General features: G+C 46.3%; 1 protein-coding gene across 1 annotated transcript in view; it reads left to right on the forward strand.

Annotated features, from left to right (window-relative positions):
* fat1a (FAT atypical cadherin 1a) overlaps positions 1 to 19,511 on the forward strand; it is a 74,869-nt gene that overhangs the window by 24,481 nt on the left and 30,877 nt on the right. The window contains 7 exon segments of the mRNA XM_060047710.1: positions 5,991 to 6,052; positions 10,179 to 10,508; positions 11,123 to 11,339; positions 11,764 to 11,832; positions 12,580 to 12,719; positions 18,445 to 18,720; positions 19,246 to 19,456. Of these exon segments, the coding sequence (XP_059903693.1) occupies positions 5,991 to 6,052; positions 10,179 to 10,508; positions 11,123 to 11,339; positions 11,764 to 11,832; positions 12,580 to 12,719; positions 18,445 to 18,720; positions 19,246 to 19,456 (1,305 nt within the window).

Consider the following 19,511-nt stretch of genomic DNA (forward strand, 5'->3'; position numbering starts at 1 on the left):
AGCACCTTTGATAGGGGTTTTCCGTGTATTTATATGTCAGGTGGTGGCAGTTAAACATAATAAGCTCTTGCATGCTAACTCTTTTCTTTCCTCTGGGATGGGAGAAAAAGGAATTAGAATGAAAAGAAAGAGCTGTGGTGTGGGCACATGCAACCTTTACAAAACAACCCCTTCCACATTAATTTGAGGGCCCCTCCCCCTCCTCTTTCAGCTGACAACAGCATGGCCTTTTTAAGATCGAGCCATCTTTACCTGATTGTGCTATTTGCCCTTTGGTGGCGGATTCCATCGAACTTTAGATGAATATAAAAGATAAAGAAACCTCTGGGACGTTTTTTACCGGGCCTATTGAGTAACGTGTACCATATTCACTTCCTATTGGGCCCGAGGCCAGCCTCTCATTGTGTTCGAGTGGAAATAAATATCGCAGGTAAGGCCATGTACAGCCAGGCTACCTCAGCCGGCTTTCATACGTGGTTTTAATCTGCACAGTTGAACGGACACCTGGCTGGTTAAAGAGTGGGACATTTTAATGGTTTGGAACCACAATACAACCGCAGTTGTGGTGCGACTCTCGGCTTACAGCAACGCCTTCCCTGTGCTTCAAAAAAAAGGAAAAGCACATACTCTCACACACACACAAGCGGAGCAGTGTTGAGGTGATCCAACCAAAAGCAATGGTAGCCAAATAGGAAATGGATACTACCTCCAACAACTTCCTGCCATTTCCTGTGATTTTGAAGCGAGACAATTGGAAGCCATTTCAAAGGTTATGGAAGGAGGATGTGAAAGCAACCTTTTTCTGTCCACTGCTCTTTACCACATGGCTTATGCAGGCTACTGCCGTGGCAGCAAAATGGACTAACAGAAACATGACTGACTCATTTACTTGACTATTTACCGAGCCCACCTGTTCCCTTTCCTACCCTACACTTGTTTAAGGACTAACCACTAAGAAACAGCTGAAGCCATATATCAGCGTGTGGGAAGGGAGAACAGGTTGCAGTCAGTGGTTTCGGGGGTGTTTAAGTGTCTATCAAAGCCTCTAGTCATGTATTAAATAACAATATAAGTCTATTGCGGTGAGCTTATTACACATCCACATGTGTATGAAATATAAATACAATTATCTAGGCTTTTTCTGAAAGGCTTGGCAGATACAATGCGTTCACCTATTCTGGCTTGAAGAAGAATCTTCTTATGTTCCACTCTCAGCCAGATTGTGTCTTTAATGCATTTGCCGCAACCCTCAAAGTCTTTTCCACAGTGTGTTGGCAGTGATTGAGGGGCTGTACTTTAAGCCTTGTTGCTGACACGCCAACTTAGAAAAAAGGGGGGTGGGAGGTGTGGGGGACAGGGAATCGAATAGAGTTAATTTTGATTGGTTGGGCTGGTACAATGGAAGTTGGCTCGCGTTTTTCGTTTCCTTTATTTTATCATTTGCGGTTGTAAATTATTTTCATTGCACCTTCTCCTCAAACTCACTGTCAGGTATAGACAATTATTTTTTATGTGGAAATCTTTCATAAATGGAATGGAGTTAAATTCAGATTTTTTTATAGCTGTGCCTTTTATGCACATATGACACCAAATTATACGGTCAAATCGAAGAAAAACAGGATGGTCTTCTCAAGGTCTTTTTCGGTGGTCCAGTAAATTCCTTTTTGGGCTGTTACTACAAGTAAAAGCTACATAAATAAACTTACTTCACCTACATGAGAGTTTCACACCCCTAGTATAGAATAGCTTTGACATTTACACATCTATCCATCAATTGCATAATAAGCATTTCAACGATGAAAACATGCAAAATAAATCTAATTGTACAACATGCATTGGACATCACACAACAACTTTTCTTACTTATGCCGCTTTTCCACTGCATGGTACCAGCTCGACACGACTCGACACGACTCGACTCAGCTCGCATTTTTTGCGTTTCCACCGCGGTACCATGGTATCTGGTACCTGAAGTGGCTGCTTTTTCTAGTACCTACTCGCTCTAGGTTCCAAGCGAGCTGAGCCGATGCTAAAAGGTGACGTCGGCAGACGGCCGGCGACTGATTGGCCAGAGAGTGTGACGAAGTCACGAGAGCGACATGGCAACCATGCTGGTAACATCCATAGCAGCGCCGCAGCCAACATGTTCCACTTCTCCAACTTCTTCAACATGCCAGCTAATAATAGTAATGTGATCGATGTCCTCCATTGTTGTTATGTGGGTTCTGTCCATGTGTGGGTTGCGTATGTGTTGTTTGCGTCGCGTACACAAATACGTCACTGCCCTTTCGCGCAGCCGACCCCGCCCACGTCCAGGAGGTACTTTTTGCGGTGGAAAAGCACCCGTGCTGCTACCGTGTCGAGTCGTGTCGTGTCGAGTCGTGTCGAGTCGAGCTACATGTGCGGTGGAAAAGCGGCATTACACTTCCCTTGAAGAGTTCACAAGCACATATTATCAATAATGAAATTTGTCAGAAGGAATACTAGGAGCTATCATGCATGAGCTGGTCTGCCTCACAGTCCCAGAGCTTCCAATTATCCATCTCTGTGCACACCAAGACCTCAGTACTATTGGAAAGCCCAATCAGTCACAGATAGATAGGCTGCTGATGAACGTAATTACAGGTGCTGTCAAGCAAATTACATTTATGATTATTCAAATTCTTACCGATATGCTTACATCTTTTGATTTTGGTTCTTGATTGGCCTGGTGCTTTTTCGCAGCGACATTCTATTAGCCTACCCCCGTTGGAGCACCCTGGTGTAAAGTGTACAGACTTTCTGAAGTTCTTCAGAAAGGTTTTCATTAAAAAGAAACATGTTATGCCAGATGGCTTTCAATTTATTGTCAACTTAGCTCTTGGGTTAGGAAAAAAACCCCACAGTGTACAGAATCTGTTCAACTCAGATTCTGTTAAAATCAATACCCGGAGAAAGGCTGTTTAATTCTCCTTTCAAGTGTGACCGAAAATGACTTTTCTGGGTCTCCAGAGCTTTTTCGGTGTGTGAAGTATTGCCTTTCCCTCCCAGTGAATATCTCATGGTCAGAGGACCATCAGCGGCTCTCACTTAGCAACCTTGCTGGGATTCCATTATGACAGAGGGAACAAACAAGCTCCTGTGTGAAATGTACCAGCGCCTTCCCCCGACTGCCGAGCTAAGCGGCCGTCCAAACAGCTTGAAGCCTCGGAAGAATGTTGAAGCCTCGCTAGGCCGTACGAATTTGGCATTTTTCAAAGCAATCTATTCTACGACTGCAGACACTGGAAGAGGAAAACTTGTTGACAAAATATTAGTCTGGTCGTAATCACCTTGTTATAAAAATATTAATGTGTGTGCTCAGCATGAGACACAGAAAAAACTATGAAATGTTTTTTATGATTTATTTCCCTTCCCATAAAAGAGTGTACTCAACGGAGCAGCTCGCCAAACACAACAACAACAACAACAAAAACAAACACGCATTAAGCAGCGGTGGGTAAATGTCTCGAGGCGCTATGGTGGTGAAGAAAAGCCTTTGCCGCCAAAGCAGCCAGCTACACCCCCCCTCCTCCCCACCCTCCACCCCCTCCCTCTCTCCCATTGTCTGGACCCATGGCTAAATGCGTGTAGTGCGTAAATCTGCGTGTCACTCTCAAGACTGCTAATCACGGTGGTAATGCCCGGGTTCCAGCCGGCCTAGCAAGCGCTCTGGACTCCCCTAGGCATCCATTTTGGAGCGGCGGTTCCAGATGAAGGACGCGCCACTGCTCGTTCACTGTTGTTTTTCTCCCCCTCTCAAAACAGAGCGGGTATAATTACTGTCGGGCCAGCTCAGCCCACGCCTCAGGACGGGAACGTTTTTCGCCTGTGTGTCTCTGTGTGTGTCCATGTGTGTGTGTGTCGAGCTAAGGGTTGTGGGTTGGAACTGCAGGCTTCTTGGTGAGCCTTGGCGCTACCAACCGATTCTGTGTTTTTTTCTTCTTGAACTTTGAGGTAGAGCTGGAGAAGTATGCAACATTAGCTGCAGCAAAAACGGCACACAAAGGCTATTTCAAGTAGGGAAATGCACTTTTCTAAAGGACACGTCAAAGGGGTTATTTAGGAGTAAATGTATAAGCAGACAGACAGTGTTATACGTCTCTTATGCTTTGAAAAGGGATTAATAAGTATGTGAAACATAAAAAAAACTACTTTCACCCATATCACTGGCTTTTTGTCACATAATTTGTTCTAGAAGAGAAGTGTACGGTACAAACGTACCTTACGCTGTTACTCTTGATCATGTTCCATAGGCAGCTAAAGGAAAGGGAGAGAAAAGCAGCAAGAATGAGAATTTGCTGTGTATGGAGAGGACTATTTCAAGAGCAGATCGTTGTGGCTTGCTATTCTGGTTCCAGGCATATGTGCCATTGATGGTTTTGGGCTTCGGAAATCCTTTGCTTTATGCTAATCAGGCGCAGTGTGGCAGGCAGACGGCTCTACTGTGGCTGTATTTGGCACGTGGACCCTATACTAAACGTCCCTGCAAGGCTGCAATTACACAGGGAGTGAGGACACAATGCTGCTTATAATGTAGCCATGTAGCAGTTGCCTTTATTTTCTTTTGCCTGTTTGTTCAGTTGAGTCGAGTCGGTTCGGTTGAATCAGATTAGCATAGAACTCAAGTCTCGTCTGTTTTCTTTTTTGCTTTGGCCCGGGCTCTATTGAACGGAGTTCCAACTGTTTGGCGCTACAATACACCCCTCTCACTGCTTGTAAACACTCCAGTGTGCCTGACAAAAATACAAATGATTTATCTAAACTCAACGCTGAGTCGATTGGCTCTGGCATGTTACTGTGACTCAGATCACAGAGCGAAATGGACAAACTGCCTTCAGTTTCACTGCAACTTCCATACAAAATGACCTTGATGGTGCCAGCGTTGGGTGGTGTCTTCTAACCGTCACCAATGGTCAAATGATGCCTCGGCCACCCACTGGGATTTTTTTGCATTTTCTCATCATGTTGCCTTTTGATTTCCAGGCCTCAGCAGAGAGCACACTTGTGCAATTCAAGTGTTTGTTGAAGGCGCCGTTGTGTCTCTGCTTGCCATCATAACCCTGTCCGATATCTGTGTTGTGAAACACAGCATCACTTCCTGTGCCACTGTCGTTGTTTTCCTGCTCTCCAGTGCAGACCCTCCGTCTCATTTTGAATAATGGTTGTATTTATCCCAGAGCAAAACTATCAGCGATCAATTATTTGACCACTTGTCATGGTGTACATCCGAGGTTAGCTTTTTGGCCGGGAAGGGCAGAGATTCTACAATAGAGGTTAGCATCCGGGCCTCGTGGGTGTGTTTTCGCATTGATTCAGCTTGGGGAAAGCCATCAAAGCAGAGCGCTGATCAGCTTCAGCACCTCTGGTGAGCTTCAGGAAGCAGGAGGGGATGAGCGCAGGAGCCCCTTGCGGCTGTTTGCCCCATTAAACCCCCCTCTCCCTGACCCCGGTTGGTGGACCTCTGTGATATTTCTCACACAGGAGACAAGGCTCCCTGGCGGGAGGCTGTCTGGGCCTGTAGGTCGATCAAACTTAGAGGAGGGCCCACTGGGACACAGGTCGGCCACCATGAGGCTCCGGCAGGTCATCTTGTCTGCTTCTAAAGGTCTCTCCGTAGTAACTTACACGGTTTACATAGTATGACCCAGAGCACGCTTGTAGGCACGGTGGGAATGAGGAACCAGTGTTTTTTTGTTTTTTTGTGATTTGATTTCTTTGAGGAAAAATTACAATTACTGGTTATAGCGGCCTCTAAATGGCACTGGGGAGGCAGAGCACGCAATGTGCTCGTGACTTAATTAGACGAGCAGTTAACTTTTCTTCACCTCCATTAATTGCATTGTTGAAAATGTCTTTCACGACTGCACCCTTTTAATTAGCCAGATTAAATATGAAGATGAAGAAAAAGAAGATGAAGAAATGCTAAACGCGTGATCAATGATTTTCTTTGTTTGTTTTTGTTTCAACAGGTCTGGTGACGACTACTTCAAGGAAGCTGGACCGGGAGCAGCAGGATGAACACATTCTTGAGGTAAGTGCACTGTTTAGTCTGGCCTCCCACTCTATAATAAAAAACAGGAGACAGCCCGTCTTGTTTGGCTAAAAAGCGCGGAGCGCCAGGTCTTAATACCATCCTCAAGGTCGGCCGCCACAGCCCACAACTTCAACACACACGAAGAATGCAGACCTAACTTTCAGCCACTGTTGTTGACTCAGTGCCGGATAAGTCTAGTTGTACTGTGGAGGGTGTGTGTGTGTGTGTGTGTGTGTGTGTGTGTGTGTGTGTGTGTGTGTGGGGGGGGTATTTATTTACTTATCAAGTTAATCTGATTTCCGGAGACAGTTGGAGTAGGTGGGGCAGGGGGAGAGATCCCGGTGAACGTGCCTTTGTACTTCCCCACTCTTCCGTGTCTGGCCGCGGAACAAGCCGGGGCAGGAAGGTGCTATCAACCACGGGGGCCACGGTCTTAACATGTGGATTTTTAATTGAGCCTGGCTCCGATCTCCCTCGATACCTCCCCCCAACCCCCCTTCCCCACAAATCCGCTCCCTTTCCCCACCTCGCCCTCTTTTGTAGGCTCCCCCAGCCAGCGTGGGTTCAGACACTGGGATCTCTTCCCCTCTTCAATGGGGAAGAGATGAAGTGGAGCCGATACAAGGCCTTTTAATTATGGTGCAGCGACTTAAAGTTCATTGGATGGTGCAGCGACTTATAGTTCATTGGATGGCGATTAATGCTGATGCATCCTTTTTTCCAGACAGCCTCTGCATTTCATTCTTAAATCGGTACAGTGTGAGCAGTAATTGGATCCTGAAACAGAGCGTTAGATCATCCTCCGAGATGAAGATGATATTTTATTGTCGACTCGTCCCTGTTCCCGAGGATTGAGTGTTAAGGATTTGCGACAAAAGCCCAGCGAAAAAAATCTCTCTAAACAGAACTCATAGGGTTTGTTTAAGGACCAAACTGGCTAACAAATGGTGAGCAGACGGGGAAATATTTCCCAGACCGGAGAAGGGTTACCCCTCCCACATTCTTGGCAGTTTGTTATGTCTGAGGAATTATTCATGCCAACCTGTGGTTCAACGCTGCTGTAATGCATCGAAGTCGACGCCTGAGTCGTGTTGGTGAATCCCGTGCATATGAGCGAAGAACAAAGTATGACATGGTTGTTTGCCCACCGTTTCCTGAATCAGAATTCTTAATGAAGGCTGGAGTTAATGAAGGCTTGCGATGAGCTTCAGGACATCCATTACCCACTTAAAAGCACGCAAATGAGCTCTTTAGTATTTAGCTATTTTTGCATTGCATTTCTGTGCCGTTAAGGCAAATTATTTTGATTAAATAGAATAACGTCCGGGTCACTTATTTGTTCGTAGTGTGTGATTAATAAGGCTGGTTAAAAGTAGCTTACTTGTGACACACATGGCTACAATGTGGACACAACTTCAGCGGAGCCTCGTATCCATGGAAACTCTGGAAGTGTTTGCAGTGTTGGGAACTTTTAGTGGTAATCTAGCAGGAAACACTTTATTGGAACAGATCTCCTTGTAGGTGGAAGGCCCACGCATTCCGACACAAGCCCCCCCCCCCCTCCTCACTCACACACCCATGCGCACATGCATGTGTGGAATTCACACCCTGTGCAAATCAAGGTGAAATTAGCGTTAATAATGACATTTTTTGCACAAACACTGTGTTGTTCAGGATGAGTAATTTAATAAATAAAGAAGGACCCAAATGGTCTGGCCATGTGGAACATGTGGAGCAATTAGAGAGGGGGCTGTGTCAGCATTGTTTGAGCCAGATGCCAGGAGGAGGTGAGGAGACTTTTAGGATCGTGTATGACGTGATGGATGGGGGTTGGTAGCGGGGGCGTGTGTTTCACTGAGTGTGTGTTTTTGGGTGTGTGCTTCAGTGTGTGTTTAGGGGTTTCAGTGTGTGTGTGTGTGTGTGTGTGTGTGTGTGTGTGTGTGTGTGTGTGTGTGTGTGTGTGTGTGTGTGTGTGTGTGTGTGTGTGTGTGTGTGTGTGTGTGTGTGTGTGTGTGTGTGTGTTGGAAGTGGGGGGAGCAAAGTAAACTCGGCAAGCTCTGGCCAGCTCTGCTTCAGTGGCGGTGTGTGTGATCCTGGTGTCTGAGGTGGGGGAGGGTAATCAACAGGAAGGGGGGATATGTCAGGGCATGTCCAGTGGACAGGCCTGGGAAGAGAAGGAAAGAAACAGAGTGGGGAATAACGAAAGAACAAGGGCATTGTGCGATTGGAAAAAAAGGAAAATTAGCCAAATGCTGGGGAATCAAAGCTGTCAAACCCTTTTGCTTGCAGTTGCACAAACACACTTTGTAATAATTGCATTTTGGAATGTCTTTTGTTTTCATCTGTGTAACGTCCTCAATAAAAGAGGGCTACTATCAGCAGATTTAGTTTTAAGGTTAAGCTTTTTTTTAGGAGTTCGCGTTTCACAAATTACTATCTAGGGAAGCTCCACAACAAAAACAATCAGGAATAGCCCTCAAAATGAACCACAATGTAAACATTTACCTAACCACAGAGCAGAACCAGCCAGATGTGCTGTCTTGCTCAGGTGGTGCCCCTACTGGTGACCACGCCACATGACACCCACTTTCCAACAACACATTCAAATAATAATACTCATACCAATAGATTGCAATTAATGCATTGTATTGTTTAAATATAATCCACGTTTGTGCTACAGAGGAGACAGATGGTTATAATGGGAATGCACATCAGACTACACAGAAAAACAGTGACATGTCACCTACTCAGAGAGACCCACCGTTGGTTCACATCATTGAATTAATTCTGCTCAGGCAGCTGCAAATCTTGATGGGGGAAACAAAAATGCCCCAACAAAAACACATTATTCCCGTAATTGAAACTATGGCACCAAATGGTGTGTAACTGGTCAAAGACTGCTAAGTGTTTTCCCCAGCGCTGAGCAGATGGTTTGAAATGGCTCTTTGGCATTTGTTCTGGATCTGTGTTTTTTGCAGGTTTAAATTTGAATTCACACCTGACGCCTTTCTTCCAGTCAAATGATACAGGGCCCTCGGTGTGCCCCCTGTGAGGCAGGAGGGAAAGTAGTGCGTATGTGTGTGTGTGTGTGTGTGTGTGTGTGTGTGTGTGTGTGTTTGTGTGTGTGTTTGTGTAGGTCAGCCGATGCTGGGGTTTCATCAAGTTCTCTCAGCTGTGCGCTTCTAATAATAATGGAAAAGCAGTCCCGAATTTCAACCTTTACCCTCTGAATCGCATGAAGATGTCGCAAAGCATAAATTCTTGTGGCACATTCTCAACCTTTTTTCAAAATGTATTCTGTGTACATAAACTTGGTTTCCTAAGCAATTATCACATGATAACACTGGCTGTATTTGCAGTGTATCATCAATTCACTGGGTGGGTATTGTTCATTATAAATATATTCAGTTAAATAATTGTTCATGCTGCTTGTAGTCGCACAGGATTATCTTCTCTTATCAATGTAAATCATCAGATACGTTGACACTATCTCCTTAATTTAACTCTACGGCCCCCCACTCCCCCAACCACCACGGACTGCATAATCACACAACGCATTGGAATCACCCATATACATTTTTTATATTCATATAACTACCTCATAACTTACTTTAACCACATTGTGCATATTCTGTCCACATACCATGGCTTAGATGCCTATGCTTTTCTGTTGCTCACTTTTTGGCTGCTATTCTTCATTTCACATACTTTATTGCTCTTTGTTTTACACACCGACAGAGAGAGAGATCTTATTTGGTCTTTATCTGCGCCTCTGGGCAGCGTGTGGCTCCGAAGGTAGAGCGGGTTGACTGGTAATGGGAAGGTTGCTAGTTCGATCCCCAACCCCACCTAGCTGAGTGTCAAGGTTTCCCTGAGCAAGACACCTTACCCTAACTGCTCCCGACAAGCTGGCATGGATGACACCGCTATCGATGTGAGAATGTGTGCATGAATGGGTGATTGTTAGGCAATATTATAAAGCACTTTGTCTGGCTACTGGTTAGTAAAGTGCTACATAAATGCAGTCCATTTACCATTCAGTGTTCGCTGTTGCTGCAGCCCCACCTGCATTTCACCTCTGGGGGTGGATCCATAACACATTCTCTATCCATCCGTCCGCCAGGTGACCATCAGCGACCACGGCGTGCCGGCCAAGTCCACCACGGCGCGCGTCATCGTACGCGTGCTGGACGAAAACGACAACCGGCCCCAGTTCCTGGAGAAGATCTACAAGATCAAGCTGCCCGAGCGCGAGCGGGCAGATAGGGAGCGGGTCACCAAGCGAGACCCCGTGTACCGGGTGGTGGCCCTGGACCGCGACACCGGCCCCAACGCCGAGATCTCCTACAGCATCGAGGACGGCGACGAGCGCGGCAAGTTCTTCATCGAGCCCAAGACGGGCGCCGTCTCCTCCAAGAAGTTCTCGTCAGCCGGAGAGTACGACATCCTCACCGTGAGTGCCAGCCCCTACACGCCCACACGCAAGGCCACACGTGCAAAGACACGCCGCCGGCCGCGGTTCACGCCTGGCTTTCACAGGTGCACCGCAGGGGGGTGGGGGGTGGATACCTTACACCTCTTGCCCGATCTGCTGACGTTTCCCTGACAGGAAAAGGTGTTTTAGATAAGCGAGGATGTGCGAGAGACGCGAACGCAGGCCTAGGGGGACGAGCAAAGGCCTGACAGTGCGGTTTTTATTTTTGCTTTTACTATTCTGAGGAATGAGGACCTGATGAGTGATGACCGCCAAAGCTGTGACTTTAGTTGGATTCGCTTGCCATTATCGCTCACAGGTTTATTTCGGATATTTGAAAAACATGAAATGTGTGCGTCCTGGTGTGGAATGTTGTTCTTCTCTCAATGTCTCTCTTTATCTGCGTCTTCCTCTCTCTCTCTCTCTCTCTCTCTCTCTCTCTCTCCATCTCTCTCTCTCTCTCTCTCTCTCTCTCTCTCTCTCTCTCTCTCTCTCTCTTTCTCTCTATCTCTCTATCTCTCTCTCTCTCTCTCTCTCTCAGTCCTAATAAAGAACTTCCAACACATCCCTGTGTGTCTGTGTCTCTCCCTCAGATCAAGGCGGTGGACAACGGGCGTCCGCAGAAGTCGGCCACGTGCCGCCTCCACATCGAGTGGATCGCCAAGCCGCTGGTCTCAGAGGACGCGGCCCCCCTGGCCTTCGATGAGAGCCCCTACTCCTTCTCCGTGATGGAGAGCGACCCCGTCTCTCACATGGTCGGCGTCATCGTCACCGAGTCCTCTGACGTTGACGTGTGGTTCGAGATCACAGGTATTGTGTTGTTTACGTGTTTTGTGTGTGTGTGTGTATGTGTGGCGAGCTCTTTATGCATGCACATCTCGAGGGCAGCACTAATGATATTCAAGCACCGGAATTGGGTGTGTGAGCCTGTTAGGATATTTTATTTACTGCAAACTAGCCCCTAGATTTGAGCAAATGGAGTATGCGCTAAGGAGTGCTAATTGTGCCGGTGAAGAGTGTTGCGTTGAAACCGATCCAACAAACACTTAATATGCTGCTGAGCTTGGTTTCAGGATGAATCTTAACCTTCTCTACTTACCTCTCTATGTTTCTGACTAACAGTTTCTTCTCTTCTCCTTCTCCCCTGTGTCCGCTGCCACGTTTCTCCTTTCTTCTCCCTTCTCTCTTTCTTTTATTCTGGAATATTCCTCTATGGTTTGATTTTCTTTACAAGACGACCTAGAGGATTCTGGGATGTTTTACATCCTTCAGATGGCTTGTGACCACAACTGTACAGCGGAAGGTATCTGCTGAGATCTCCTAGTGGCTGTGTTGTGTTGTGGTGATCCACTCCTTTCTCAACCGTGTGTGTGTGTTTGTGTGTTGGTGAAATGTGCTGTGCCACCATATTTATGTTACTCACCAGACCTGTGATATAACCATCATAACAGCATTTGCATTTATTTAACCGAGCGTATGAATCTTTACACTAGGCTATTTTGATGTATTTATTTCAAATTTTCTTTTGATGACTACTAATTCGTTCAAGTATTATCGCGGCTTTTAGCTATAAATAGTCACATCAATGACTGGGTGATGTAACTAGTTTTCAATGTTTTCTCTTCTTTCTGATAAACTGAAAAACTGATGTAACACTAATTCGTAAGTAACATTTAGAAGGTTCACAGTCCTAATAAATATTATTTTACGTGTATAGATTGAGCTGAAGGCTATTTCAATACTTACTTTTTAAGAATATAAGCTTGCATAACACTTCATTTTTTTTTTTACATAAGAGTTCACGACATCTCATTTTTACCATATCCGTAAATATCGTCGTCATTTTGTAACAGTATAACCTGAAACCTAAATCCACAGACACCAATACGTTGATGCCTGTAGATGCCCCCCCTCCCTCCCCATCCTTCCTATCCTGTGTATGCCCTACCCTTGCCCTTTGTATTGCACCAGGTGATGATGTAACACTAATTCGATACCCATCTCCACTGTGCTTTTTTCCAAAAAAAAAAAAAAACGGACGTCTCCACAGGTGGTAATTATGACAGCCGTTTTGAAGTGCACAAGGCCAGCGGAACGCTGATTGTGGCGCGGCCCCTCGACGCTGAGCAGAAATCAAATTACAACCTGACAGTGGAGGCCACCGACGGGACGCGAACTGTCAGCACCCAGGTAATTGAAAGACTAATAAAACTGTTGGGAAACTGACGAGGGACCTGTCACAGTTGTGTTGTTCCCGCGTCAAATACAACAAAGTCAATGGAAAGATCGTTTCCCCCCTCCGCCCCGCCCCTACGTGGACAGCTGCATCTAGACCGGCCCCAGCATCGATGTGGACGTAGTTGTTGAAAGGAATGGTGAATGGAGAGTTAGGGTATCAAATCTCATATAACTACACACATAGCTTTGTAAAAAGCGCTGTGTAACTTTCACAAAAGATGTGAAAGTTAACTTTTTTTTACTCTGTGAAGGTATTGGCAGTTTCTATTCCAGGGCTGGTTGCTTTTGCTATTTATTTCTCTTTTATGTGTGAAAAACACTATAGAAATTATTTCTAGCTCTGCCTTTAGCGTACCGTGAAACATTTAACAGAATGTACTCAGTACAGTCTGTTCTGCGATTTGCATGTGAAAGGAGAGAGAAGGACGTTTCTACATTTGCTGCCATGCTTAAAACTGTGGTACAATGCTTTACTTGTCTGCCACCTCTGTGCTGCAAAGCATTTTTTTCTTTTTGTCTTCTTTGGCGGGGAGCTCCAGAAATCTTCCATTGTCTCATTCCTGAAGGAGGTCTAGCATGGCGGATGGTGCCATCGAGCTCAGATTTTTTTGATGAGCACATTCCTTTTGTCTGCCTCCTCCTCCTCTCTGCCACTCCTCCATTTTGAACGCTTGCCTTTCTGCATTTTGCTCCGGGAGTTACAGTACACAATACAGAGTTTGTCATCGCAATATTTGTCTTCTGATCACGGATAAAACCATAAATCCCCCGGAGAAAGGGAAAACCCGACCATGGGGTCGCATAAAAAGCATTGTCTCACGCCAGGAATTCACTGCAAGCAATCAAAAGGTTTGGGCATGCAGGCCCTGGTTTGTCTGTGCGTATCTCTGTTTTGAACACATAGCTCACATAACTCCTCCTTAGATGTCTGCATCTGTCACGGTAGACTGGGTCATAGGGGATACCGGCATTCAAAATTGTTTGGTCCCCCCCCCGTTCCTCAAAGGGGCGGCTTCAGAGAGCCGTAGCCTTAGACTGGATCTATTTGTTGTCACTCCCTATGAATAAGGGCTTTCATCATCTGGCTTTGCCGCTCTGCCCAGCCCCCTGCTGAAGAAGCACGGCCCCCTAAGTGACGCTTTACAGCATACCCGCGGACGTGTTGCACCTCTAGTTAGGCGGAGGGTCTTCAACATGTTTAGAGGCCCCCCTTCACCCTCCTCTATTTACAGTGCCACTGAAACCTCTCTCCCTCCCCTCGATGCCTCCTGCAGAGCAACCCCTTGTGTAGCAGATATTCCTAGAAAGGCTGTAAATAGCACTGTCTCCGACGACGTTTTACAGTCAAAATTAATTATGCTCAAAGGTTAGCCCAGTCAATATATTTGCATCTTTAGTGTTTCTTCCACGCCGCTACCTCTTGACAACGTGAACTTTTATCCAGCAAATAATGGGAAATTACATAACGTAGTTAGCATCGGCATCGACATGGGGTTCAAACAAGCATTCTTCTGTCGGCGCCCGTGTCCATCATGATCAAGGCTTCTGCAGCGTCCAATTAGCCATACAAGTCCGTCATTCACAGGGCCGCTACTTGAATTCAGCGATTGGTTTTCCGCCTTCATTAATTTTGGATGCAATTCCCCAGTGATCCGATGTCATTATAGATTCATGAAAGGCCTTGCTTCAATCAATAGATTGGAAAATCCAACTTTAAGGAGCATGAGGTTTGCCATCCACATGTGAGGTTTGTTTTGCACCTGGTAGCATGGGCTAACAGTAAACAATGAGGGTACTGTCTTCAGTCTCCAACATCTGGCTCGCTGTAATTAGACCCCGCTTTCTATTCAGCAGATGATTGCACTTCATCATCTGTTCAAGGTTACTGGGGAGACTGCTCCCAACATATTGTCCCCATTGATGAAGAGTTTTCAATTATAATCCTCGATCAATGGCATTTGTTAGCGGTGGAGCAATTTTCAAAGCATGTGCAAACCTAAAAAAAAAATATGAAATTGAATCCCATTAAGGAAAAAGTCTTTGCAGAAACCGCAAACACATTTGTCCCGCTGACAAATAGACTTTTGGCTTTTCTTTGTACTTTCTATCAATCCATCAGAAAGCACTTCTTCATGAGAACATTTGCTGACAGGATTAGATTGACTCACGTGTGGAGTACCTTGTGAAAGCTCAGTGTTTCACTTATCTGTTCCTCAAATCAAAGTCATATGGACAACGTGCTGCCAGACGGCGTGGCCTACTTCCAGTCTTTGGAATGCATTTTCCCTACTTTGGCTCCCCCCCCCCCACCCCGCCCGTCTCTCTCCCATAGCCCTCACATTCTTTCCTTTTCTTGTTCTCTCCATCTCCATTTTCAGAAACCCTCTCCATACTTTTGGCCGAGTATGTGAAGATTAGGATAATTCTGTTTGGGTAAAATATAATGCACAAATAGGAAGAACACTGGACCTCTGTGGGGCAGTGCTGCTACGGTGCTTGGCTCTGCTAATCCTGCTTTGGGTAGAAATGCGCATGGGTACACGGTGCCAATGTCCTGCCGTTGCCCAGAACCTGCCACCTGGCAGGGGGCTTCCTCTGCTGCGCATGGTGTCGGTGGCATGCAAGGGCTTTAGAGCCCCCCCGCACGTGTCCGGGTTTTGTGACTACACACAAGGTGTTAGTTAAGGCATTGTTTTGAAACAAAAACACGCAGGACTCATCCTCTCCTGGCTTTGTCCTGATTCTCAAGGTGGTGTTCCATACACAGCGCCTAGAGGGTGTAATTAGAAAAATCCATCCAGAATAAAAGCTTTTGTATATCTCTCTCTCTATATCTATGTATATATATATATATATATATAGATATAATATATATATCTATATCTATATATATATATATATCATATATATATAGATATAATATATATATCTATATATATATAGATATATATATCATATATATCATAATTTACGATTATTTAATTCGAGAACAAATGTAGTTATTTGTAGTACCTTTTAAACTCTCAATTAGGCACCCAAAAGTATTTGAAACAATAACCCGACCTCTTTCACATATCTAGCTAGGATGTGCTAAGGGCCGTTCAGGAGCAGGCCCTTGTGTCGAGGCTGGGGGATGGTTTGATAGATCACTGTAGCCACTCGTATTGGATGAAGGTGTCCGCAAAGTATCGGCTAATCCACACAAGGGGACGTTGCATCCCAACATTGGGCACCTCACGACCAGAAGCCATGCCAACAAGACAGCCTGGGCATGGGGCCCTCCCTGCGTCCGTCCGGCCGTCGCCAGCCCCACTACATCCTGCCACAGCCCTGCAGGAGCACCCACAAGCTGTTTGGCTGTTTGGTCTGCTCCCCAGGACCCCCTGATTCACATCTTAAATCAGCACAAACTGTCCCAACCGCCCGTCGCCTTCCCTCTGCGTCTCCGGCGGACTTACTTGTCCTTAACGCTCTCCACATGTTGTTGCCCTCCGAAATCTGTCTGTGGCCTTTTTGGTGTATTGCCGTTCCTGACACAATGCCCCTTTTTAAAAAACTGGCTTTTGCAGTCTTTTGTTCTTCTCTTCTCTTTACTTCCCCCCCCCCCCCTCCTTCCTGACAGCAGACCCCCCCCCCCCCCATTCTGTTAAGTCAGTGTCTTGGTCTTGAACTAGCTTGTCTGCAGCACTCCCAGAGGACGGTATCTACAAAAGCTAAAGAGTTCTCTATACTGGAAATTCTTCTGCAGTCAGCCTGGATCATGTAGCTTTACGATGTTTCCTTTGAAGTGCCTTAGCCTTCTTTCAGCAAGGGAAGTGGGGGGAGTTTGGATACTGAGCGAGCTCATGTGCGCACAGGGTGTTGGTGGGTCGGCGATGGAAGGGGAATGTTGCATAGAAAAAATAGCCCAAAGGCGAGGGCTTTAAGGTTCTTTACACTACCTACCCACATACCATCCAGCCTGGCTGAGGAGTCTGGTGTCCAGGTTGTGACCAGGCTTTCTGTTAGCTGACAACACTTGTCAGCCCCCGCAGCCTTATCAATGGCCTCCCCCTTTGCTCATGAGGTGTTATCTAAATCAAGCCAGATTGAGACACACGGGCCCCCTCCTGGCTTCTTTCCGTGAAGACTGTGGGGCCGGGTCCATGTGTCTGGGTGTGCGTAATCAAAGAGGAGGGGGTTGGGGTTACTGAGGTTGATTGCGTTGCCTTAGGGATGCTGCACTGTATGATGTCTGGCATGACATGAGAAGAAGACAGACAGCTCAGAGTGTGAAGTGTGTCCCTCGATATGCATAAACTCACTGAAACGCATGTGCACACACACACACACACACACACACACACACACACACACACACACACACACACACACACACACACACACACACACACACACACACACACACACACACACACACACACACACACTTTGAGATTTGCATACCTCAGGGTTCTCATTTTGCTCAAATAGAGGATATAGTAAAAACGACTTCTCTGCAGAAGGTTTCTATCAGCGGCTCTGTGACACAAAGGAGTCACGCCGTGACTGGTGGCGCACGGCCAACGTGCAACTTTGATGGTTAGCATGCAGTCGCGGGCACTCTGCGAGATGGCATCTGTGAGATCAGGCCAGCACTGCCAACATCTCAGCACACAACAGATTGTCAATGTTATCGCCCCCTGACGCGCTGAGTCTATATCGGTCTCTTAAGCAGACTCACCACCGGCTCGACATCCTTTCAAAAGCACCCCGCGGACGGCCCTCGCGGCAGAGAGGGATCCGGCGGGCATAGGTTTAACCATCACTCGAATACCTCTCCCCACCTCTCCACCCGCTCTTCCAGCAGCACCCTGCTTGGCTTTGTGCACCCACCTCCCCCTGGTGTCTGGTATGCAGGTGTCTAATCTGGCTGATCCCATTGTTCCCCTTGTTTGGCCATGGTAGGAGCCCCTCGCCAGTTTTGGGACCCGGAGCTGGCATTCCTAACGGCTCTTGATAATCCTCAGTCGGAAGTGTGCTAGACGAATGCCGGGTGTTGATAAAACATGACCCCGACGGAATTTTACAGTTTGAGGACAGGACTCGACACCACAAAGGACACGATGTTCTTTTGTCGTGAGCAAAAAAAAAGAATGAAAAGCTGCCCTTCTGTGGCGCATCGTTGCACTTTTTGTGGGCTTTGCTCTGGAACATATACATTTATAGTGGTGAAATATTGAGGGTCGTCGTTTGATTTACACATTGTAAACAGAAATTGTATAAGTCACTTCACTCATCATACTCAATGGTTCTATTTAAAATCCTTACTAGAAACTCATTGGCATCACAACCCTCCTTGTATCTTAATGTTATCTGTGATTTTCTAGCAGTTCTCATCTGCGTGTGTTTAAGGTCATGCTGCCATGTGAAAATATGACTCAGGAGATTTGAAGGTCGAAGTTGGCTTTTGCAACAGTTGGTGTTGTGTCTGTTCTATCTTATTTTCTTGTTAACAACTTTGAAAGAAAAGTATTTTAATTCATTAATTATGTCTTACTTCTGATCTTGGTTATTTTTCGATCTTAGGTTTCTTTAACAATCATTTGTAAACGATGGAATGATAAAACCCATGCTTGTACCCAAGCCGATCCTCCTTCAGACCCTAACGTGATGTTCTCCCATGACGTCCCAATAGGTGCTGGTCCGCGTCATCGACACCAACAACCACCGGCCCCAGTTCTCCCAGCAGCGCTACAACGTCAGCGTGGCCGAGGACACGCCGGCCGACACCGAGGTCCTGAGGATCGCCGCCGCCGACGAAGACGAGAAGAACAAGCTGACCTTCACCCTGCTGAGTAGCACGGACCCCTTTAGCCTCAAGAAGTTCCGCCTGGACCCCGGGACGGGTGTCCTGTACACGGCCGAGGCACTGGACCACGAGACCATGCGCCAGCACACCCTCACCGTCATGGTACGCTGACGACAGGGCCACAGTGCTCCCATTTTGTTGACCGGCTTTGAGTCGGTCCGATTTATGTGTTCTTTCATCTGTTTCTGTGTTTTCTGCATTTAGGACTCTGCATGTGTTGCTTGAGATTAAGGTGACAACAACAAATGTGGTTGCCCCAGCCTATAGTGAAATAGTCTATGATATCCTCCATTTGTGTTTAAGTACTAGTTGTAAAAGATAGTTTCATAATTTTTTATATGAGCAGAACGAGAGTATTTCTTGATCTATGGACTTAATTGAACGGATTTGGAAACGGAATTCTTGGATTTAGTTCTTTGGATTTGGATTTTTGGATTAAAGGACTTTGCTGACCCGGTCCTAATACAGCTCATCTATGCATGTGTAAATTAGCTTTGAATTGGAAAATGTAACTACAAGTTTAATGTTCTCCATTTAAACATATCACATTCCCAAGTCTGCCTCTCCGTTTGGTTTACGTCCTGTCACTTCTTCTGATAAATGTGCATTCACACCTCTCATGACCAGGTGCGTGACCAGGACATTCCAGTCAAGAGGAACCTGGTGCGAGTGGTCATCAACGTGGTGGACACCAACGACAACGCTCCATGGTTCGTGGATGCCCCGTACTCTGGTCGCGTCTTTGAGTCGGCTGCGATTGGCTCAGCTGTGCTTCAGGTCACCGCTCTGGACAAAGACCAAGGCCGAAACGCTGAGATTGTCTACAGCATCGAGTCAGGTAAATGTCATTGATGATATCATTTGGTGTTTCAGGCGTAGAACAGATTTTTACA

The sequence above is a fragment of the Gadus macrocephalus genome, chromosome 3 (assembly GCF_031168955.1).
Source record: "Gadus macrocephalus chromosome 3, ASM3116895v1".
NCBI lineage: Eukaryota > Metazoa > Chordata > Actinopteri > Gadiformes > Gadidae > Gadus > Gadus macrocephalus.